Source organism: Macaca thibetana, chromosome 16, assembly GCF_024542745.1.
Source record: "Macaca thibetana thibetana isolate TM-01 chromosome 16, ASM2454274v1, whole genome shotgun sequence".
In the NCBI taxonomy this organism is placed as follows: Eukaryota; Metazoa; Chordata; class Mammalia; order Primates; family Cercopithecidae; genus Macaca; species Macaca thibetana.
The window spans coordinates 48869997-48888668 of NC_065593.1; the positions used below are offsets into that span (position 1 = coordinate 48869997).

The 18672-nt window shown below is 46.1% G+C and overlaps 1 protein-coding gene across 2 annotated transcripts in view; it reads right to left on the reverse strand.

The window, feature by feature from the left end:
- Positions 1–10835, reverse strand: part of MED1 (mediator complex subunit 1) — a 52029-nt gene extending 41194 nt beyond the window's left edge. The window contains exons 1-3 of one of the 2 annotated variants that reach the window (XM_050762531.1): positions 10587–10835; positions 6181–6287; positions 1906–1984 (exon numbers count right to left, since the gene is read on the reverse strand). In XM_050762531.1, coding sequence (XP_050618488.1) covers positions 1906–1984; positions 6181–6287; positions 10587–10611 — 211 coding nt within the window. In that variant the 5' untranslated portion in view covers positions 10612–10835. Of the gene's footprint in view, positions 1–1905; positions 1985–6180; positions 6288–10586 lie in introns of those variants that run through there. The other variant, XM_050762532.1, reaches the window with a different exon arrangement.
- Between the last annotated feature and the right edge of the window lie 7837 nt (positions 10836–18672).

The window sequence follows — 18672 nt, forward strand, 5'->3', positions numbered from 1 at the left end:
GATACCATCCTGGCTAATGCGGTGAAACCCCATCTCTACTAAAAATACAAAAAATTAGCCAGGCATGGTAGGATGCACCTGTAGTCCCAGCTGCTTGGGAGGCTGAGCCAGGAGAATCGCTTGAACCCAGGAAGTGGAGGTTGCAGTGAGCCAAGATTGTGCCACTGCACTCCAGCCTGGGAGACACAGTGAGACTGTGTCTTAAAACAAACAAACAGGCCGGGCGCGGTGGCTCAAGCCTGTAATCCCAGCACTTTGGGAGGCCGAGACGGGCGGATCACGAGGTCAGGAGATCGAGACCATCCTGGCGAACACGGTGAAACCCCGTCTCTACTAAAAAATACAAAAAACTAGACGGGCGCGGTGGCGGGCGCCTGTTGTCCCAGCTACTCGGGAGGCTGAGGCAGGAGAATGGCATGAACCCGGGAGGCGGAGCTTGCAGTGAGCTGAGATCCGGCCACTGCACTCCAGCCTGGGCGACAGAGCGAGACTCCGTCTCAAAAAAAAAAAAAAAAAAAAAAAAAAAAAAACAAACAAACAAACAAACAAAAAAAAACGTCACCAGGTGCAGTGGCTCACACCTGTGATCCCAGCACTTTGGGAGGCCAAGGCGGGTGAATCACCTGAGGTTGAGAGATCAAGACCAGCCTGACCAACATGAAAAACCCTGTCTCTACTAAAAATACAAAATTAGCCGGGCATGATGGCATATGCCCGTAATCCCAGCTACTTGGGAGGCCGAGGCAGAAGAATCACTTGAACCCAGGAGGCAGAGGTTGTCGTAAGCTGAGATTCCACCATTGCACTCCAGCCAAGGCAACAAGAGTGAAACTCTGTCTCAAAAAAAAAAAAAAAAAAGTCCATCTTCTTATCAAGATTAATCAGAAAAAAACATGTGAAGAAAAAAAAAACTTTGCCGGGCGTGGTGGCTCACGCCTGTAATCCCAGCACTTTGGGAGGCCGAGGCGGGTGGATCACGAGGTCAGGAGATCGAGACCATCCTGGCTAACACGGTGAAACCCCATCTCTACTAAAAAATAGAAAAAAATTAGCCGGGGGTGGTGGCAGGTGCCGGTAGTCCCAGCTACTCCAGAGGCTGAGGCACAAGAATGGCATGAACCCAGGAGGCGGAGCTTGCAGTGAGCCAAGATTGTGCCACTGCACTCCAGCCTGGGCGACACAGCAAGACTCCGTCTCAAAAAAAAAAAAAAAAAAAAAAAAACAGAAAAAAAAAACTTTTCCCAGGTATCTCTCTTTTTTTTTTTTTTTTTATTTGAGACAGAGTCTCGCCCTGTTGCCTGGGCTGGACTGCAATGGTGTGATTTTGGCTCATTGCAACCTCCAGCTCCCCAGTTCACACTATTCTCCTGCCTCAGCCTCCCAAGAAGCTGGGATTATAGGTGCCCACCACCACGCCCAGCTAATTTTGTATTTTTAGTAGAGACAGTATTTTTAGTAGATACTAAAAACGTGATTCTATACAGCTACTCAGGAGGCTGGGACTCCCGCCACCATGCCCGGCTAATTTTTGTATTTTTAGTGGAGATGGGGTTTCACCACGTTGGCCAAAGCTGGTCTCAAACTCCTGACCTTGTGATCCGCCCGCCTCAGCCTCCCAAAGTGCTGGGATTACAGGAGTGAGCCACCGCACCCGACCTCCCCAGGTATCTTATATTACCCTTCATCATTTATCTTTTAATCTCTATCATCCTCCAAAACAGGATCGAAAATAAATGTTTCAAACTATAGCAAAAAGCTCATTCCAACTCCATAAATGAATGCAAGAGCAATATCTAGTATATAAAGTAGACCTACCTCAATTTATACTTCAAGTCTAAGTATAAAATGGTCCTTCTTAAACTGGGGGTTTTGTGAAATCAGCATATTTCAAAAGCGTTTACAAACCTTTGAGAGCCTTCTGCAATGTCTCCAAACAGCTGACCAAATGTTGATGCCCTCCAGAACTCATCACAACCCTCTTCTCCTGTGTCAAGTGGGAAAACATTTGAGGTGAAAATTAACCAGGCCAACAGTGTTTTGGGTAAACATACACATTATCCTAGTAGTAATATTGCAGGACAGTCTATAGACTCAATATAGGCTACAGACTTTGTAGACTATATAGAGTAACACTGATCTGCAAGTGTTACTCTGTCCATCCATCCAAAGGAAGAAAAATCCATATACATGAGTGTAGAAAAAGGTATTCCTTAGCCAGGCACAGGCTCATGCCTGTAATTCTAGCACACTGGGAGGCCAAAGCTGAATAATCACTTGAGTCCAGGAGTTCGAGACCAGCCAAGGCAAGATAGAGAGATCCTGTTTCTATTTAGTTAAAAACAAAAAAGAAAAAGAAAAACATATTTCCACATCTAAAACAAGAAAACCTTTACAGAAATATTAGGAAGAATCAAAATGTAATAGATGAGATCTGCCTCCTGTGGAAGTGACTATATGCTAAGATATAAACAGTTAAATAAGATGGCTCAAGAGATTTGGTAGTGTACAAATTTAACAAGGTGATTTGCATGTAATCTGAGAAACACAAACAAATTTTAGGAAAATGAGATTGACTCTAAAAAATAGAACATGTAGGCTGGGTGCGGTGGCTCACGCCTGCAATCCTAGCACTTTGGGAGGCCAAGGCAGGTGGATCATGAGGTCATGAGGTCAAGAGATCGAGACCATTCTGGTCAACATGGTGAAACTCCGTCTCTACCAAAAATACAAAAATTATCCGGGTGTGGTGGCGCATGCCTGTAGTGCCAGCTACTCAAGAGGCTGAAGCAGGAGAATCGCTTGAACCTGGGAGGCAGAGGTTGCAGTGAGCTGAGATCGTGCCACTGCACTCCAGCCTGGCAACAGAGCGAGAATCTGTCTTGGGAAAAAAAAAAAAAAGAAACAGAAAAGACACAGAACATGTAGTCCAGAAAAGGGACTTCCAAAGAACAAAAAACTTAGCCCAGTTTTCCTAATGCTATCCAGTGAAGAAGTTTCCCTCTGAAAAACATTCCATTCCCTAAAAATGTGAACAATTTTCTGGTATAAGGATAGTTTTCCAGGCTTTTCCATGTTGCAAATAAATCTATCTCACTGCTCTAATTCTCCCTTACAAAACAAAGTAATTTATTAATAATCTGAAATCTCTTGATTCTTGACAGGAGAAGAGGTGCTCTGGTCAATGAATACCAGTATTATGAAAACTGGAAAACTAAACGTTTTGTTATAAATTAATAAATAAGCATATAGTATGTCAGTTGTTGAAAACTCTTTTTTTGTTGTTTTATGAGATGGAGTCTCGCTCTGATGCCCAGGCTGGAGTGCAGTAGCGTGATCTCCGCTCACTGCAACCTCCACCTCCTGGGTTCAAGCAATTCTCCTGTCTCAGCCTCCCGAGTAGCTGGGACTACAGGCACCTGCCACCACAACTGGCTAATTTTGTCTTTTTAGTAGAGACAGGGTTTCACCTTGTTGGTCAGGCTGGTCTCGACCTCCTGACCTCAGGTGATTCACCCACCTCGGCCACCCAAAGTGCTGGGATTACACGTGTGAACCACCACGCCCGGCCACGAAAACTCTATAAAACCTTAACATACCAATAAAATTAGGTTTCTGAATCTGCAAAACTGACAAGTAGACATGGAAAGTCATGGTGACCAAACCAAGATAGTGGGTACCCAAACAGAGGGCCTTAATAGCCACCTGGAATCCTTCTGTCTCACAATGTCTCTCTAATGACAGTATCATTTACAGAACATATTTCAAGCTAGAATTTGGTTGCCTTAAGGAATAAAAATGACAACTTGGGCCAGGCGCAGTGGCTCACACCTGTAATCACAGCACTTTGAGAGGCTGAAGTGGGTGGATCACAAGGTCAGGAGTTCGAGACCAGCCTGGCTAACACGGTGAAACCCCATCTCCACTAAAAATACAAAAATTAGCTGGGCATGGTGGCGGGAGCCCCAGCCTCCTGAGTAGCTGTACAGAATCACTTGAACCCACGAGACAGAGGATGCAGTGAGCCAAGATCCTGCCACTGCACTCCAGCCTGGGCGACAGACGGAGACTCCATCTTAAAAAAAAAAAAAATTAATCCGCCAGGCATGGTGGCTCACACTGTAATCATAACACTTTGGGAGGCCAAGGTGGGTGGATCACTTGAGCCCACAAGTTTGAGACCAGCCTGGGCCACATGGTAAAAACCTATTTCTGACTGGGAGCAGTGGCTCACGCCTGTAATCCCAACACTTTGAGAGGCCAAGACCAGCAGATTACGAGGTCAGGAGATCAAGACCATCCTGGCTAACACGCTGAAACTCTGTCTGTACTAAAAATACAAAAAATTAGCTGGGTGTGGCAGCGGGCACCTGTAGTTCCAGCTACTCAGGAGGCCGAGGCAGGAGAATGGTGTGAACCCAGGAGGCGGAACTTGTAGTGAGCCGAGATCACACCACTGCACTCCAGCCCGGGGGGACAGAGCAAGACTCAATCTCAAAAAAAAAAAAAGAAAAAAAAAAAACCTATTTCTACAAAAATGTAAAAAACTAGCTGTACAGCCGGGCACAGTGGCACACGCCTGTAATCCCAGGACTTTGGGAGGCCAAGGCAGGCAAATCACGAGGTCAGGAGATGGAGACCATCCTGGCCAATGCGGTGAAACCCCATCTCTACTAAAATACAAAAAATTAGCCAGGCATGGTGGCGTGCACCTCTAGTCCTAGCTACTTGGGAGGTTGAAGCAGGGGAATCACTAGAACCCGAGAGACAGAGGTTGCGGTGAGCCGAGATCACACTATTGCACTCCAGACTGGCCACAGAGTGAGACTCCATCTCAAAGAAAAAAAAAAAAAAAAAACTAGCCAGGCATGGTTACATGCACCTGTTGTACCAGATACTGGGAGGCTGAGGTGGGAGAACCACCTAAGCCTGGGAAGTCAAAGCTACAGTGAGCCATGATCATGCCACTGCACTTGAGCCTAGATGACAAAGTAAGACCCGATCTCAAAAAAAAGAATGAATCAAAAACTCTTCTAGTACAGGCTGGGCAGACCTAATTAGAAAATCAAAAATCTGTAATGCTCCAAAATCCAAAACCTTTTTAGCATTCACAATGATGCCATCAAAGATTTCACACCTGACCTCATATAACAGGGTCATGGTCAAAATGCAGTCAAAACGGCTGGGCATGGTTGCTCACACCTGTAATCCCAGCACTTTGGGAGGCCAAGGCAGGTGGATCACCTGAGGTCAGGAGTTGAAGACCAGCCTGACCGACAAGGAAAAACCCCATCTCTACTAAAAACATAAAAATTAGCCAGGCGTGATGGCCCATGCCTGTAATCCCAGCTATTCAGGAGGCTGAGGCAGAAGAATCACTTGAACCTGGGAGGCAGAGGTTGTAGTGAGCCAAGATCGGTCCATTACACTCCAGCCTGGGCAACAAGAGTGAAACTCCGTCTCAAAATAAAAAAATAAAAAATAAAAAAACTTTGTTTCATGCACAAAAGTATTAAATATATTATTAAATATATTGTATAGGCCGGGCGTGGTGGCTCAAGCCTGTAATCCCAGCACTTTGGGAGGCCAAGACGGGCGGATCACGAGATCAGGAGATCGAGACCATCCTGGCTAACATGGTGAAACCCCGTCTCTACTAAGAAATACAAAAAAACTAGCCGGGCGAGGTGGTGGGCGCCTGTAGTCCCAGCTACTCCGGAGGCTGAGGCAGGAGAATGGCGTAAACCCGGGAGGTGGAGCTTGCAGTGAGCTGAGATCTGGCCACTGCACTCCAGCTTGGGTGACAGAGCGAGACTCCGCCTCAAAAAAAAAATATATATATATATATATAGTATAAAATTACCTTCAGGCTATATCTATAAGGTGTATGAAACATAAATTCTGTGTTTAGACTTGGGTCCCATCCCCCAAGATATCTCACTATGTATTTGCAAATATTCCAAAATTCAAAACAATCCAAAATCTGAAACACTTCTGGGCCCAAGCATTTCAGATAAGGGATATTCAACCTGTAGTATAGATACAATAAGACTCCTAAAGTTGAAACCACCATGTATTCAGATGTTTTATGAAGATAGTATGAATACATTTACATGAGGAACTTAGCGTATTAAGAATAATTATCTACGCAAAACACTTTACCCACTTCACCACAATCCTTACCATGACTTGACGCACAAGCTTAATGGTTTCACTCCAAGGTCTATTTTGGTTAAATTTTGCATGGAGCCGTTCCAGGAGAGAACTCATCTTACTCAGCTTTTCCGACTCTGCGATTCAAATCAGAAAACGTCATCAGTAACTGTTCTATCAAGACTATCCACAGTTTTCCTTGCAAAATAAATTCCCACACTTCATCTCAGTAAGAATTCAGTTAAAATATTTTCCAAAATCATTTTACTTCAAAATATCCAAAGAAGACATTTTTAGGCCGGGCGCGGTGGCTCAAGCCTGTAATCCCAGCACTTTGGGAGGCCGAGACGGGCGGATCACGAGGTCAGGAGATAGAGACCATCCTGGCTAATACGGTGAAACCCCATCTCTACTAAAAAAAATACAAAAAACTAGCCGGGCAAAGTGGCGGGCGCCTGTGGTCCCAGCTACTCGGGAGGCTGAGGCAGGAGAATGGCGTAAACCCGGGAGGCAGAGCTTGCAGTGAGCTGAGATCCGGCCACTGCACTCCAGCCTGGGCGACAGAGCCAGACTCAGTCTCAAAAAAAAAAAAAAAAAAAAAAAAAAAGAAGACATTTTTAATGGCAAGATGACACACAAATTATAGGTCTGATGTAAGGAATACCATACAGCTGGACTGTTTTCTATCCAAACTTTTTTTTTTTTTTGAGATGAAGTTTCACTCTTGATGCACAGGCTGGAATGCAATGGCGCGATCTCGGCTCACTGCAACCTCCACCTCCTCCCAGGTTCAAGCAGTACTCCTGCCTCAGCCTCCCAAGTAGCTGGGATTACAGGCACGCACCACTACACCAAGCTAATTTTGTATTTTTAGTAGAGATGGGGTTTTACCACATTGGTCAGGCTGGTCTCGAACTCCCGACCTCAGATGATCCGTCCACTCGGCCTCCCAAACTGCTGGGATTACAGGTGTGAGCCACCACACCCGACCTCAAGCACTAGTAAAAGTGCTGGGGAGGCCAGACACTGTGGCTCACACCTGTAATCCTCGCTAGCACTTTGGGAGGCCAACATGGGAGAATACTTAAGCTGGGGAGTTCAACTACAGCTTGGGCAACATAACAAGATCTCGTCACTACTTTAAAAAAAAAAAAAATTTGTCAGGCCAAGCGCAGTGGCTCACACCTGTAACCCCAGCATTTTAAAAAGCCGAAGCAGGCAGATTACCTAAGTCAAGAGCTTGAGACCACCGTGGTCAACATGGTGAAACTCTATCTCTACTTTTTTTTTTTTTTTTTTTTGAAATGGAGTTTTGCTCTGTCACCTAGGCTGGAGTACAGTGGTGCAATCTTGGCTCACTGCAACCTCCGCCTCCCGAGTTCAAGCAATTCCCCTGCCTCAGCCTCCCTAGTAGCTGGAATTATAGGCATGTACCACCACACCCAGCTAATTTTTGTATTTTTAGTACAGACGGGGTTTCACCATGTTGGCCAAGTTGCTCTCGAACTCCTGACCTCAGATGATCCACCCACCTCAGCCTACCAAAGTGCTGGGATTACAGGCCTGAGACACCGCACCCGGCCAAACCCTGTCTCTACTGAAAATACAAAATTAGGCCGGGCGCGGTGGCTCACGCCTGTAATCCCAGCACTTTGGGAGGCCGAGGCGGGCGGATCACAAGGTCAGGAGATCGAGACCACGGTGAAACCCCGTCTCTACTAAAAATACAAAAAAATTAGCCGGGCGCGGTGGCGGGCGCCTGTAGTCCCAGCTACTCAGGAGGCTGAGGCAGGAGAATGGCGTAAACCCAGGAGGCGGAGCTTGCAGTGAGCCGAGATCGCGCCACTGCACTCCAGCCTGGGCGACAGAGCGAGACTGCGTCTCAAAAAAAAAAAAAAAAAAAAAAAGAAAATACAAAATTAGCCTGGTATGGTGGTGCATGCCTGTAATCCCAGCTACTTGGGAGGCTAAGGCAGGAGAATAGCTTGAATCCAGAAGGCAAAGGCTGCAGTGAGCCGAGATCACACTATTGCACTCCAGCATTAGCAAGAGCAAAACTCTGTCTCAAAAAAAAAGAAAAAGAAAAAAATTAGCCAAGCCTCCTGGCATGTGCCTATAGTCAGTCCCCAGCTACTCTGGAGGCTGAGGCAGAAGGATCACCTCAGCCTGGGAGGTCGAAGCTTCAGAGATGGGCCTTGATCACACCACTTACTCCATCCTGAGCAACAGATGGAGACATTGTGTCAAAAAAAAGTTATTGAACTGGGTTAGAGAGGAAAATTTTTTAAAAAAAGAAAAAGAATAAATGAAATTGCTAAAAAGACAGCAGTGAACAAACCAGACAAAAACTCCTACTTCACAAAGTTTCCATTTTTACCCTTCTCCCCTTGCACCTGAGGAGTACATTTTTTCTTTTTTTTTTTTTTTTTTTTTAAGACAGAGCATCACTCTGCAGCCCCGGCTTAAGTGCATTGGCACAATCAAGGTCTACTGTAGCCTCGACCTCCCATGCTCCAGGATCAAGTGATCCTCCCAGCTCAGCCTTCAGAGTAGCTGGGGCTATAGCTAATTTTTCCTTGAAACAGGGTCTCGCTCTGTCACCCAGGTTGGAGTGCAGTGGCACAATTCTGGCTCACTGGAGCCTTGACCTACAGGATTCAGGTAATCCTCCCACCTCAGCCTCCCAAGTAGCTGAGACTACTGGCTTGTGCCACCATGCCTAGTTAATTTTTATATTTGTTGTAGAGACAGGCGTTTGCCAGGTTGTCCAGGCTGGTCTCCAACTTGTGAGCTCAAGTGATCTGCCTGCTTCGGTCTCCCAAAGTGCTGGGACTACATCCTTGAGTCACTACCTGGCCCTAATTTTTTTTATTTTTTATTTTATTTATTTATTTATTTTTAATTAATTTATTTATATTTTTGAGACAGAGTTTTGCTCTCGTTGCCCAGACTGGAGTCCAGTGGCACCACCTTGGCTCACTGCAACCTCCACCTCCTGGGTTTGAGTGATTCTCCTGCCTCAGTCTCCCAAGTAGCTGGGATTGCAGGCATGCCACCATGCCGGGCTAATTTTGTATTTTTAGTAGAGACAGGGTTTCACCATGTTGGCCAGGCTGGTCTTGAACTCCTGACCTCAGGTGATCCGCCACCTTGGTCTCCCAAAATGCTGGGATTACAGGAATGAGCCACCACGCCCAGCCAATTTTTTTTTTTTTTTTTTTTTTTTGAGAGGAAGTTTCCCTCTTGTTGCCCAGGCAGGAGTGCAATGGCACAATCTTGGCTCACCACAACCTCCACCTCCTGGGTTCAAGTGATCCTCCCACCTCAGCCTCCCAAGTAGCTGGGATTACAGACATACGCCACCACAGCCAGCTAATTTTGTGTTTTTAGTAGAGCCAGGGTTTCTCCATGTTGGTCAGGCTGGTCTCAATCTCCCGACCTCAGGTGATCCGCCCGCCTCGACTTCCCAAAGTGCTGGGATTACAGGCGTGAGCCACGGCGCCCGGCAATTTTTCATTTTTTTGTAGAGACAGGGCCTCACTATGTTGCCCAGGCAGGTCTCGAACTCCTGGGCTCAAGGGATCCTCCAGCCTCAGCCTCCCAAAGCGCTGGGATTACAGATGTGAGTCACTGGTCCCGCGGGGCCTCACCTTTCGACCTCTCCTCCAAAACACACTTCTTGTTATTCTTGAGAAACCTGCTGATAAATATCTGCACTTCGATGCTCCAAGATTTTTTGAGCGACTATTACGTTCCAGAAACTATATAAAAATGAATCAGGCAAGGACTCTAATCTGCAAAGCTCAGAGTAAACTGGAGATAAACAAACAATAACACAGCTCACTGTATCAACAGAACTATGCCCAAAATGCCAAGGAAGCATCTAAGCCGGAGTGTGGAACTTTAGAAAATCTTAGTAAAGTTCCCCAGGAAAGTTGTTTTTCTGCAGTTATTAGTTCGGTCAATAAAAGAATGAAATTCAGCACAGTTTAAAAATACACAACAGTACAGGATCTGAACACTTGACATTGTAGGGAGCCGCTGGCTGCTAATAAATACAAGGAATTAATCATTTCATTCATGCCAAAATAGTCTCCAGTACGTTTACACACAGCCCTAAATTTATTCAGGCGTCTCTTCTGGAAGGAGATGTAAGCTGGTTTTGTATTCACTAGCCCCGTCTCGCACCACTTTAGGCCAAAAGTGCCCTAGCCGAGCATGAAATCTTCACAGAAGTTAAGAGTCCCCATCACCCCAAAGTCGAAGCTCTATAGTCATCAAGGAGGGTATAGTGACAATCTGAAACTCATACACATTCCCTCTCCCGGACTCTGTGCCCCTCAAGTGGCCCCCATGGGACATCTGCAAGAACCTTCTCTCACAAACTGGCTCCCCCAGTTGTGTCCCGCCCCCTCCTTTCCCCCTCAGTCACTTACCCTCGGTTTCCCCCTGAGCTTTCATCCTGAAGGCGGCGAGAGACTGGATCTGCCACAAAAGGATAAGCCCTTCCCCACCACTAACGGGGGAAACAAGTTGGCTCGGGATTCCAGGACGCAGGGTACCAGCAGTCCCTACTCTTCGCGGGAAGGATCAGTCTGAAGTCCCCGGCGGCAAGAAGAGAAGGGTGCTCGAGGCCGCCGCCATCTTCCCCAACGGAACTTCCCAAAATTCGCGAGATAAACCGTGGTCCTGCCAGAAAGAGGAAAAGGACAGGGCATCGAAATCTCGCGAATATTGGTCGATGCGTGGGCCTCGCGAGATTTCTTTCAGCCCTGTCTTCTTTGATCTGAGTTGTCTCAGGCCTCACGCCGCTGTATGTAGCTTTCAGCTCCCTTCGGAAACCGGCATTTTTTTGTTTATTTTATTTTAACAGTTAACTCGCAAATTAACTGATTAATTAACATGTCGCTGTACTTAAAGACTGGCTTTTCTTTTTTTTTTTTTTTTTTTTTTTTGACACGGAGCCTTGCTCTTGTCGCCCAGGCCGGAGTGCAATGGCACGATCTCGGCTCACTGCAAACTCCGTCTCCCGGGTTCAAGTGATTCTCCTGCCTCAGCCTCCCTAGTAGCTGGGATTACAGGCACCCGCCACCACGCCTGGCTAATTTTTGTATTTTTAGTAGAGACGGGGTTTCGCCTTGGCTAGTCACCCGGCCAAGACTAGCATTTCAAAGGGTATCGGTATCAGAAATGTCTTATGAAAAATAAGCTTAACCTGAGATACTAGATGCAGTAATTACATCCTAAGAAAGATAGTGGCGCGGCCGGGCGCGGTGGCTCACGCCTGTAATCCCAGCACTTTGGGAGGCCGAGGCAGGCGGATCACGAGGTCAGGAGATGGAGACCATCCTGGCTAACACGGTGAAACCCCGTCTCTACCAAATATACAAAAAAATTAGCCGGGCGTGGTGGCAGGTGCCTGTAGTCCCAGCTACTCGGGAGGCTGAGGCAGGAGAATGGCGTGAACCCGGGAGGCGGAGCTTGCAGTAAGCGGAGATCGTGACACTGAACTCCAGCCTAGGCGACAGAGCGAGACTCCGTCTCAAAAAAAAAAAAAAGATAGTGGCGCATTGTAACATGATGTTCAAAGCGAGACTAGCACAGTTCATTCCCCTTTTCTCATTTTTTTCGTTTCAAAACTATTTCTGGCTGGCCGCAGTGGCTCACGCCTGTAATCCCCACACTTTGGGAGGCCGAGGCAGGTGGATCAAATGAGGTCAGGAGTTTGAGACCAGCCTGGCTAACATGGTGAATCTCCGTCTCTACGAAAAATACAAAAATTAGACCGGTGGTGCGCTCCTGTAATCCCAGCTATTCAGGAGGCTGAGGCAGGAGGATCACTTGAACCCATGAAGCGTAAATTGCAGTGAGCAGAGATCATGTCACTGCACTCTAGCCTGGGTGACAGAGTGAGACTCTGTCTCAAAAAAAAAAGAAAAAACTGTATAATTTGCTATCCTCAAACTAAGTGTTCTTCACTTAGTAAGCATCTGTGGAGTCCTAATATGTGTATATTTGGAACTGGTAATACAAACATGAAAACACGACCAGGCACAGAGCTACTCAGGAGGCTGAAGCAGGAGAATCGCTTAAATCCCGGAGGCAGAGGTTGCAGTGAGCGGAGATCATGCTACTGCACTCCAGCCTGAGTGGTAGAGCAAGACGCTGTCTCAGACAAATAAACAACCATAAAAACACAACCCTAGCCTTTGATAGGCTAATCTTATTTAGAGTTCTGAAAATATGATTGTTCACTGTAATCACAGGGGCTCAAATTTTTTTCATTAATTATTATGCCCTAAGTACCAATGCCAGATACCCAACTACACTTTCTCATGGAAACTTTTTATACAAATAAAAAATAAATGTCTGTACTAAGTGTTGCTAGTACATTTTTAACTTTATAAAGCTTATAAATAAGCTTTACTAACTTCTGGTTACACAATCGAATGAGAAGTTATTTGTCATCTGAAAATGCAGATGAAACACACCATTGGAAAAGTTCTACTCTAGAAGATAACAGAGCAATGTCCTTTGGGAGGCTGAGGCGGGCACTTGAGGTTAGGAGGTCGAGACCAGCCTGGCCAAAATGGTGAAACCCCATCTCTACTAAAAATACAAAAAATTAGCCCAGTGTGGTGACACATGCCTGTAATCCCAGCTACTGGGGAGGCTGAGGCAGGAGAATCGCTTCAATCCGGGAGGTGGAGGTTGCAGTGAGCCAAGATCGTGCCATTGCACTTCAGTCTGGACAACAAGAGCAAGACTCCGTCTCAAAAAAAAAAAAAGCAATGTCATTAAATAAGAAAAGTGGCCGGGCGCGGTGGCTCACGCCTGTAATCCCAGCACTTTGGGAGGCCGAGACGGGCGGATCACAAGGTCAGGAGATCGAGACCATCCTGGCTAACACGGTGAAACCCCGTCTCTACTAAAAAAAATACAAAAAACTAGCCGGGCGAGGTGGCGGGCGCCTGTAGTCCCAGCTACTCGGGAGGCTGAGGCAGGAGAATGGCGTGAACCCGGGAGGCGGAGCTTGCAGTGAACTGAGATCCGGCCACTGCACTCCAGCCTGGGTGACAGAGCAAGACTCCATCTCAAAAAAAAAAAAAAAAAAAAAAAAAAACAAGAAAAGTATTCAAGGTACATATAGGAACAGTATTTATATATGGCAAAATGGGTACAGTGGGCAAATTGTAAGTGACTAAGCTTTGAAGGAGGATCCAAAGGACTCTTTTTTTTTTTTTTTTTTTTTGGTGACAGAGTCTCGCTCTGTCATCTGGGCTGGAGTGCAGTGGCACAATCTCAGCTCACTGCAACCCCTGCCTCCCAGGTTCAAGCAATTCTGCCTCAGCCTCCCAAGTAGCTGAGACTACAGGTGTACACCGCTACACCTGGCTAATTTTTTTGTATTTTAGTAGAGACGGAGTTTCACCATGTTGCCCAGGCTGGTCTCGAACTCCTGAGCTCAGGCAATCCACCCACGCCGGCCTCCCCAAGTGTTAGGATTACAGGCATGAGCCACCGTGTCCGGCCCAAAGGACTCTTTAAATCTAAAATCTAAACTAACAAATTGGTTTGTGGGGAAAGAGAGCTATTGAAACTTTAGTTAAATGTCTCTTCTTGTGCACAGCATAAATAGAAACTTTCTGACTTGTTTTAGTAGATTTACAGGCAAAGTATTGCCACCGCCTGACTGATCACTTGGGGTTCACAGAGTTGCCCTGACTCTCTGCCCTTGAAGGTTATGCAAATAAAGCAAATGGAGCAGTCCTGGAATTTCTGAGTTCAAAGTTTTTCTGTAGAATGAAGCAACCCTTATTTTACAAAAGCACTATTCTCACCAGTTATTGGATCAATACCTGCAGTTTACAGTAGATATTGTATTTAAAAATTTAGATACAGAGATTTTCTGGTGCAGAATTTTATTCACCAAAATGAGGAATACCATGTTAGGGAGATTATAAGAAAGAAAGAAAGGAAGAAAGGATGAAAGAAAGAAAGAAAGAGAGAAAGAAAGAAAGAAAGAAAGAAAGAAAGAAAGAAAAGAAAGAAAGAAAAGAAAGAAAGAAAGAAAGAAAGAAAGAAAGAAAGAAAGAAAGAAAGAAAGAAAGAAAGAAAGAAAGAAAGAAAGAAAGAGAAAGAAAGAAAGAAAAGAAAGAAAAAACGAAAAAAGGGAGGGAGGGAGGAAGGAAAGGGAGAAGGGGGGAGAGGAGGGGAGGAAAGAAAGAAGAAAGAAAGGGAAAGAAAGAGAGGAAGGAGGGAGGGAGGGTTGAAAGAGAAAGAAAGAGAGAGAGAAAGAAAGAGAAAAAAAGAAATGAAAGAAAGAGGAAGTGCAGTTCAATAGAAAGTACTGGTTTAGGATGTAGAAATGAGGTGTTCCGGCTTCAGGCACTTCTTACACTTAAGTATAAACATGGTCCTATCTAATTCCTTGTGAGTCTCAGTTTAACCTATATTAGATGTCAATAATAATAACATAGGTAGGGGCGCAGTGGCTCACGCCTATAATCCCAGTCCTTTGGGAGGCTGAGGTGGGTGAATCACTTAAGGTCAGGAGTTTGAGACCAGCCTGGCCAACATGGCTAAACCCTGTCTCTACTAATAATACAAAATACAAAATAATACAAAAAAAATACCTAGATAGCCGAGCGCGGTGGCTCAAGCCTGTAATCCCAGCACTTTGGGAGGCCGAGGCGGGTGGATCACGAGGTCAGGAGATCGAGACCATCCCTGGCTAACATGGTGAAACCCCGTCTCTACTAAAAATACAAAAAACTAGCCGGGCGTGGTGGCGGGCGCCTGTAGTCCCAGCTACTCAGAGGCTGAGGCAGGAGAATGGCATGAACCCAGGAGGCGGAGCTTGCAGTGAGCTGAGATCACGCCACTGCACCCCAGCCTGGACGACACAGCGAGACTCCGTCTCAAAAAAAAAAAAAAAAAAAATAGCTAGGCATAGTGGTGTGCGCCTGTAATCCCAGCTACTTGGAAGGCTGAGGCAGGAGAATTGCTTGAACCCAGGAGGTGGAGGTTGCAGTTAGCCAAGATCCTGCCACTGCACTCCAGCCTAGGCCACAGATTGAAACTGTCTCAATAATCATCATAATAATAATAGGCCCGGTGCAGTGGCTCACGCCTGTAATCATGCCACTGCACTCCAGCCTGGGCGACAGAGGGAGACTTCGTCTCAAAAAAATAAATAAAAATAATAATAATAACGTAATTTCATTAGTTTATTCAATTGAAATTTATTGACGGGATTAAGAGTTCCATGAAAAATTTTCAAGTGCTATAGAAATACAAGATATTGTAAGTGCAAAGTTTCAGTGATAAAGCTTCATTCATTCATTCCTTTGTGGTCTCTAATTGGCTTCAAGAGGCAGTAACAGAGAATTTTAAAAGTTTTGGCCAGGCGCAGTGGCTCACGCCTGTAATACCAGCACTTTGGGAGGCCAAGGAGAGCAGATCATGAGGTCAGGAGATCGAGACCATCCTGGCCAACACAGTGAAACCCTGCCTCTACTACAAATAGAAACAATTAGCTGGGCATAGTGGCGGGCGCCTGTAATCCCAGCCATTCAGGAGGCTGAGGCAGGAGAATGGTGTGAACCTGGGAGACAGAGCTTGCAGTGAGCCAAGATCGCACCACTGCACTCCAACCTGGGTGACAGAGCGAGACTCCATCTCAAAAAAAAGAAAAAGAAAAGAAAAGAAAAGAAAAAAAGAAAAGTTTCTGCTGGTGTTTAATCTGGATAATCAATTTAATTCTTCCATATTTTGACACATCACCATGCCTTCTGTCGTCTTCACTTTTCCATTCCACTGTGGGTACATTGTGTGTTTTTTTTTTTTTTTGAGGTGGAGTCTTGCTTTGTCGCCCAGGCTGGAGTGCAGTGGCACCATCTTGGCTCACTGCAAGCTCCGCCTCCTGGGTTCACGCCATTCTCCTGCCTCAGCCTCCGAGTAGCTGGGGCTACAGGCACGCACCACCACGCCCGGCTAATTTTTTGTATTTTTAGTAGAGACAGGGTTTCACCGTGTTAGCCAGGATGGTGTCGATCTCCTGACCTCATGATCCGCCTGCCTTGGCCTCCCAAAGTGCTGGGATTACAGGCGTGAGCCACCGCGCCCAGCTGTGGGTACATTGTGAGTTAAAAACTTGGTCTTGGCTGGGTGCGGTGGCTCGCACCTATAATCCCAGCACTTTGGGAGTCTGAGGCAGAGGGATCACGAGGTCAGGAGTTCAAACCAGCCTGGCCAAGATGGTGAAACCACGTCTCTACTAAAAATTTTAAAAAATCAGCTGAGCGTGGTGGCAGATGCCTGTAATCCCAGCTACTCAGAAGGCAGAGGCAGAGAATTGCTTGAACCCAGGAGGCAGAGGTTGCAGTGAGCCATTGTTGAGATAGTGCCATTGCACTCCAGCCTAGCAACAGAGCAAGACTCCATCTCAAACAAACAAATAAAAAACTTGATCTCATTTAAAAGACAGAAAAATCAGGGTGAATTTTGTTGAACTCATGACAACAAACCCATGCCAATGCTTACTATGGCTGACCAGTCACTACATTTAATCAGCCCAGGAAGTCTCATGCCATCTGTCATCATGTAAAACATTCAAGGCCAAACACAGTGGCTCATGCCTCTATTCCAAGCATCTTGGGAGGCCAAGGTGGGAGGATCCCTTGAGCTGAGGACTTCAAGAGCAACCTGGGCAACATAGCAAGACCCCATCTTTACAAAAAATAAAAAAAAAATTAGCCAAGCTCTGTGGCTCATGCCTGTAATCCCAGCCAGGAGAGGTTGAGGCTGGAGGATTGCTTGAGCTCAGAAGGTAAAGACAGCAGTGTGTCAGCCGGGCGCGGTGGTTCACACCTATAATCCCAGCACTTTCGGAGGCCAAGGTGGGTGGATCACCTGAGGTCAGGAGTTCGAGACCAGCCTAGCCAACATGGCAAAACCCCATCTCTACTAAAAATATAAAAATGAGCTGGGCATGGTGGCAGGCGCCTGTAATCCCAGCTACTCGGGAGGCTGAGGCAGGAGAATCGCTTGAACCCAAGAGGCGGAGCTTGCAGGGAGCCTGGATCGTGCCATTGCACTCCAGCCTGGGGGACAAAAGCGAGACTTTATCTTCAAAAAAAAAAAAAAAAAGACTGCAGTGTGTCATGGTCATACCACTATACTCCAGCCTGGGCAACAGAGCAAGGCCTTGTCTCAAGAAAATAAATTGGTGAGGACTTTTATATCCAGGGCCTCCTATCGTCCTATAGCAGTGAATAAGGAGTGTTCACAACTGAGTTCCAGTACTTGTGTTTTTCTTTCTTTCCTTTTTTTTTTTTTTGAGACAGTTTCGCTCTTGTTGCCCAGGCTGAGTGCAATGGCACCATCTCAGTTCACCGCAACCTCCACCTCCCAGGTTCAAGTAATTCTCCTGCCTCAGCCTCCTGAGTAGCTGGGATTACAGGCGTGTGCCACCACACTGGGCTAATTTTTGTATTTTTAGTAGAGACGGGGTTTCTCCATGTTGGTCCGGCTGGTCTTGAACTCCTGACCTCAGGTGATCTGCCTGCCTCGGCCTCCCAAAGTACTGGGATTACAGGCTTGAGCCTCCATGCTCGGCCAGTGTTTTTCTTTTTTCTTTTCTTTTTTGAGGCAGTTTCTTGTTCTATTATCCAGGCTGGAGTGCAGTGGCATGATCATGGCTCATTGCAGCCTTGACCTCCTGGGCTCAAGTGATCCTCCCATCTCAGCCTCAGAGTAGGTAGGACTACAGGCAAGCACCACCATGCCTGGTTAATTTCTTGCTTTTGTTTGTTTATTTTTTGTAGGGATGGAGTCTTGCTCTGTTGCCCAGGCTGGAGTACAGTGGTGTAATCTTGGCTTACTGCAACCTCTGCCTCCCGGGTTCAAGCAATTCTCCCGCGTCAGCCTCCTGAGTAGCTGGGAATACAGGCGCACACTGCCACACCCGGCTAATTTCTTTTGTATTTTAGTAGAAATGGGGTTTTACCGTGTTGCCCAGGTTGGTCTCGAACTCCTGAACTCAGGCAATTTGCCTGCCTCAGCCTCCCAAATTGCTGGGATTACAAGCATGAGCCACCGAACCTGGCCTGTCATTTCTTGTATTTTTTTTGGAGAGACAGAGGTCTCAACATGTTGCCCAGACTGGTCTCCAATTTCTGGGCTCACGAAATCCTCCCATGTTGGCCTCCCAAATTGTTGGTTTTATAGGTGTCAGCCACCACACTCAGCCCATTTTTCTTTTTGTTAGCCACTTTTTTTTTTTTTTTTAAGATTGATTCTCACTCTGTCACCCAGGTTGGAATGCAATGGCGCAATCTTAGTTCACTGCAACCTCTGCCTCCCAGGTTCTAGTGATTCTCATGCCTCAGCCTCCTGAGTAGCTGGAATTACAGGTGCGTGCCACCATGCCCGGCTAATTTTTTTTTTTTTGTACATATATATAAAAATATATATATATATATATATTTTTTTTTTTTTTTGGAAACAAAGAGTGTTACT